Source organism: Octodon degus, unplaced genomic scaffold, assembly GCF_000260255.1.
Source record: "Octodon degus isolate 3935 unplaced genomic scaffold, OctDeg1.0 scaffold00056, whole genome shotgun sequence".
NCBI classification, from domain to species: Eukaryota; Metazoa; Chordata; class Mammalia; order Rodentia; family Octodontidae; genus Octodon; species Octodon degus.
In genome coordinates this window covers 4,834,703-4,838,742 of record NW_004524632.1, presented here as the reverse complement: position 1 = coordinate 4,838,742, position 4,040 = coordinate 4,834,703, and the positions used below count along the sequence as shown (strand labels likewise).

The window sequence follows — 4,040 nt, the reverse complement described above, 5'->3', positions numbered from 1 at the left end:
GGCAGAACCGGGGATTGAACTCTGGCCCTTGCGCTTGCCAGGCAAGCACTTACTCTACTGAGCCTTTTCCCTGGCTCCATCCATGAAATACTTTCTTGACTGTGTGACCCATAGATCTGTGTCGGAGGGAGTTGAGTCTAATAAGTAACTGTCTGAAGCCTGTTGAATAGATAGATGTATGTATCAGTGGGTTTTACCCATTACGCATCTCTGAAAACCACCTTGATTGGTGGCAGAGTTGCATCGGAAAGCGTGGAGTGATAGGCCGCCCTGATAAGTAGCTGAATGTAATGACGAATTTGAATGCGAAGGTGCTGTGTCTGTTGTAAGAGTGAGACAACATTGGAGAGTTACTGCCTCACAGTTCAGCGGTGGTAGCTGCGTCCACACCTAGGCTCTACCCAGTTTTCTTTGCCCCCTCCGTTGGGGATGGAGCCAGGCCCTTGTACGTGCCGAGCAAGTGCTGCAGTGCTGGGCTGTCCCCCTTGTGTGCACGGTAGGTGAGGACTTGGCCCCGCTTCCCTCAGGACCAGGCTGAGGAGGGGGCGGCAGTGCTCCTCCTTGTGCTTAGCTGAGCTTAGCTGAGCGTGCGGCTCTAAATGAACGCGGTTTCACTTGATGCATCAAATTTTCATAGTTCAGGCTTCTTTGGGAGAAATGACAAAAGACGAAATTTTTATCACAAATGAAGGTATAAGAAAGAAATGTTATGATATCAAGAGGTGTGGCATTTTACTTAATCCTCAGAGAGTCTTGAGGCAAGAGAATCCTAAATTAGGGCTACTCTAGGCAAATTGGCAAGACTCTGTTCAGTAAAACGAACACAAACAACATAAAAACTCTTGATCGTGTTGAAGATACCTGTCCTGTGATCAGAATTTCAAGTTCTTTGCAGTGGCCACTGCTTTTCTCTTTGTTCTGTTTCTTTATTTTGTCAGCCGGTATCGGGATGTCCAGGCACCAATTTAACCGGCTCATTCACGCCTTCATCTCCACTTCCTTCCTTACTCAATTAATATCACATGAAGATCAAATTTTAATTTTGGGCCACTTTGCTTTATTAAGAGAACAGTACTTTCCTCCATGCTACAATTAAAATGAATTCTTTTTATACCAGCAGAAGATAGGATGAAGATTAAAATTTAAGATTGATGAGACAAGTGTGGTGGTGCACACCTGTTAATCCCAGCATTCGGTGGCTGAGGCAGTAGGTTCACTATGAGTTTAAGATTGTCTTGGGCTACATAGTGAGAGCCTGTCTAAAAAAAAAAGTTCCAAGTTTTTGTAATTTAAGCCTTTTTATTCCCTCTTGCAGGTTCATCTTCCATCCTGTACAGTATTTTCTAACTTCCCAGTTGTGAAAAAGAAGAATATTTCTCATGTCCATTCCATGGATTTTTCTCCCAGAGGTGGCTACTTTGCTTTGGGTAATGAGAAGGGCAAGGCCCTGATGTATAGGTGGGTACTCCTTACATTTGAACCTAAGAGCTACCTAATGCACTTTTTGGGAAATGCGAAGAGCTCCTGTGTAGTCCCAACTCTGCAGTTGTATGTGCCACTTACTGATTCTGTAATTGTAGGATGTTCAGCCCGACTCACCCTCATTAATTTTGTGCATCTTTTCTACCATAAAATGTCACTAGCAGAGAAGTTCACCTGAGGAATAAAAATGTGTGGCGATAGATTATATGGGTATTATTTTTCCCCAGCAAACTGCAGTGGGAGAATGCCTGATTGAGAAGTAGCCACTTTAACAATAATGCCATTTTCTTGATGTCTTATGTTTAGATTAACCTTTGGTGATTTGACAGTTTGCTGTTTATTGTAGTAAACAATAATTTTATTGTTCACTAATAAATATTGGTTCAGTAATTTTATTTTTTATTTTTATTTTTTTGCGGAACTGGGGATTGAGCTCAGGCCCTTGTGCTTGCCAGGGAAGCGCTTATTCCACTGAGCCATCTCCCTGGCCCCAGGTTCAGTAATTTTAAAAAATGAGATGTGTCTTTCTCTGCAGCTGTGAGCTATAAGTAAGGATGCTCACCACAGAGATACCCAAAAGTTACATGCTGTCTTTGTTTCTTTTCTGCACCCAGCATAGTTGGCTGGGAACAGGAACAAACTATACCTAGTTGCATCATTGCTGGGAGATAGAGGTGACAAGGATAACCTTCAGGGAGAACTGAGGAACCTTGAGTGGAAACCTGTGCCCTATGTCCCCACACCCTTTCCTTGCTCTGTGGGCAGTGGACACTACATAGACCCCGTGCTTAGGTTTGTATATTTTAGGTGAATCTTACAGGGAGAAATATAAATTATGAGTTGGTTCTGAGAGAATGGTGAGAAACAAATATAGCAAATACTATGCATAAAATTTTATTTACTTTGAAAAGAAGATGCTTTCTAGCAAGATAATTCCATAGGTCTAATTTCAGATCAGGTTTATAGTGAGCTTTCTGTTTCATATAGCATCTATGAGACGGCGCAAGTTCCTGTTGCACTTAGAAATTGTCTTTTAAGCTTTGGTTTTTTAGCCCTGAAATTTCTCCAAGTAAGCCTTAGGAGCCATTAGATTTTTCACTGGAGCGTAGCTCTCTAGAATGAGACTGTTTGTAGATACATTAGTGAATTGGGTTAACAGCATGCCTGTGGGGTATGGCTGATCAGGTATTTCACAGCCTTCAGCTTGATGCTTTGGAGCAAGCTTAATGATTTTTATCTGCAGTCTGAGACGTAGGATCTTCCAGAGTGTCAGTCTAGGGAATCTGAACTGGACTGTGTTGACAGCGGTTGTGAGCACCCTTCCCCCACCCAGCCTTCTCCACGTCGGTTCATGATCGAATTATACTTTGGGTAATTACAAGGCTGTGCTTTGCTTTTTCAGGTTGCACCATTACTCAGACTTCTGAAGAGATTATTTGAAGTAAGGAAATTTTTAAAAAATAATTTCTATAGGCTTTAAAGTCATACTTTGCTGTTCTTTGGTGGAAGCACCACGTAACCCACTTGGTTTCCCTGGAAGTAGATCAGGAACTCTAGCTGGGCTGGAGCCTTCCCTGTAGACTTCTGACCCCAGTCACAGCAGTCTGGCTTTCTCTTCTGGAGTCACACCTCTAAGGTTGCCTTCAGTGGTCATCATCCAAATTGTAATTGCTGAACATGTGTAATTCACAAGAGAATGGGGTTAACAGAGAGGTAGGTGTCCCTGGCTACAGCCAGAGCGTGTATGAATTTAAACCCTCTTGCTGTGTCTGTGCTTCCTGGGAGACGCAGAGGTGGCTTGCCTGCTTCGCAGAGCAGGTTAGTGGTTTGCTGCCCACGGTGTGCATGTGGGGCCTGACCCCTTCTCCGGCCCAGTCTTGGCCCTCACGCAGCGGTGCGTCTCAGCTGGTCTGTGGCTCAGCGTTGACTGCTTGCTCTTCTCTGAGATTGCTGAGTGTTCAGGAGTGCAGATTGATTTAGTTAGGGGAAATTTTTTTTCAGAATAGCATGTAGGAAAACTGCAGCTCTCAAAACTACAAAACCTGAATGTGTGTCTGATCACCAGTGGCTGTAAATAATCAGGTGCATAATTTCTTGTTTTTTCCTCAGATCCAGTTGAACGACAGAGGAAGCCTGTCCTCATATTTCTTCTCAGAAACTTGAATGTGATGATGTGTGGATAACGATTTGTGGAGCCAGCTGTGTTTAAGTTAACAGTGTTGTCAATAAAGTTGGAGGCTTTTGTTTGAAAATACATGTATGTGATTCTTTTCCCACTGCCCCCACATGCATCTGCACATATCCCAATCCGGTGCTTTTCTTTTTTTCTCTTTTTATGGTATTGAGGATTGAACCCAGGGCTGCTCTAACACTTAGCCACAATTTTAATTTTTTATTTTTGAGATAGTCTTGGTAAGTCGTTCAGGCTGATCTCAAACTTGAAATTCTTCCTCAGTCGCATTGAGTATCTGGGGTTATCATAGGTGTGCTACCCTTTTGAGTGCTTCAGACTAAAAACAAGACATTGGAAACATCTGCCTGTAGCCAAAACTAATGTG

General features: G+C 43.0%; 1 protein-coding gene across 1 annotated transcript in view; it reads left to right on the top strand.

Moving 5' to 3' along the window:
• The window catches only part of Utp18 (UTP18, small subunit processome component), a 54,965-nt gene extending 51,244 nt beyond the window's left edge, over window positions 1–3,721 (top strand). Inside the window, exons 10-12 of the mRNA XM_012515293.2 lie at window positions 1,316–1,458; window positions 2,885–2,923; window positions 3,592–3,721. Of these exons, the coding sequence (XP_012370747.2) occupies window positions 1,316–1,458; window positions 2,885–2,909 (168 nt within the window). The 3' untranslated portion in view covers window positions 2,910–2,923; window positions 3,592–3,721. The remainder of the gene's footprint in view (window positions 1–1,315; window positions 1,459–2,884; window positions 2,924–3,591) is intronic.
• Window positions 3,722–4,040: the final 319 nt, after the last annotated feature.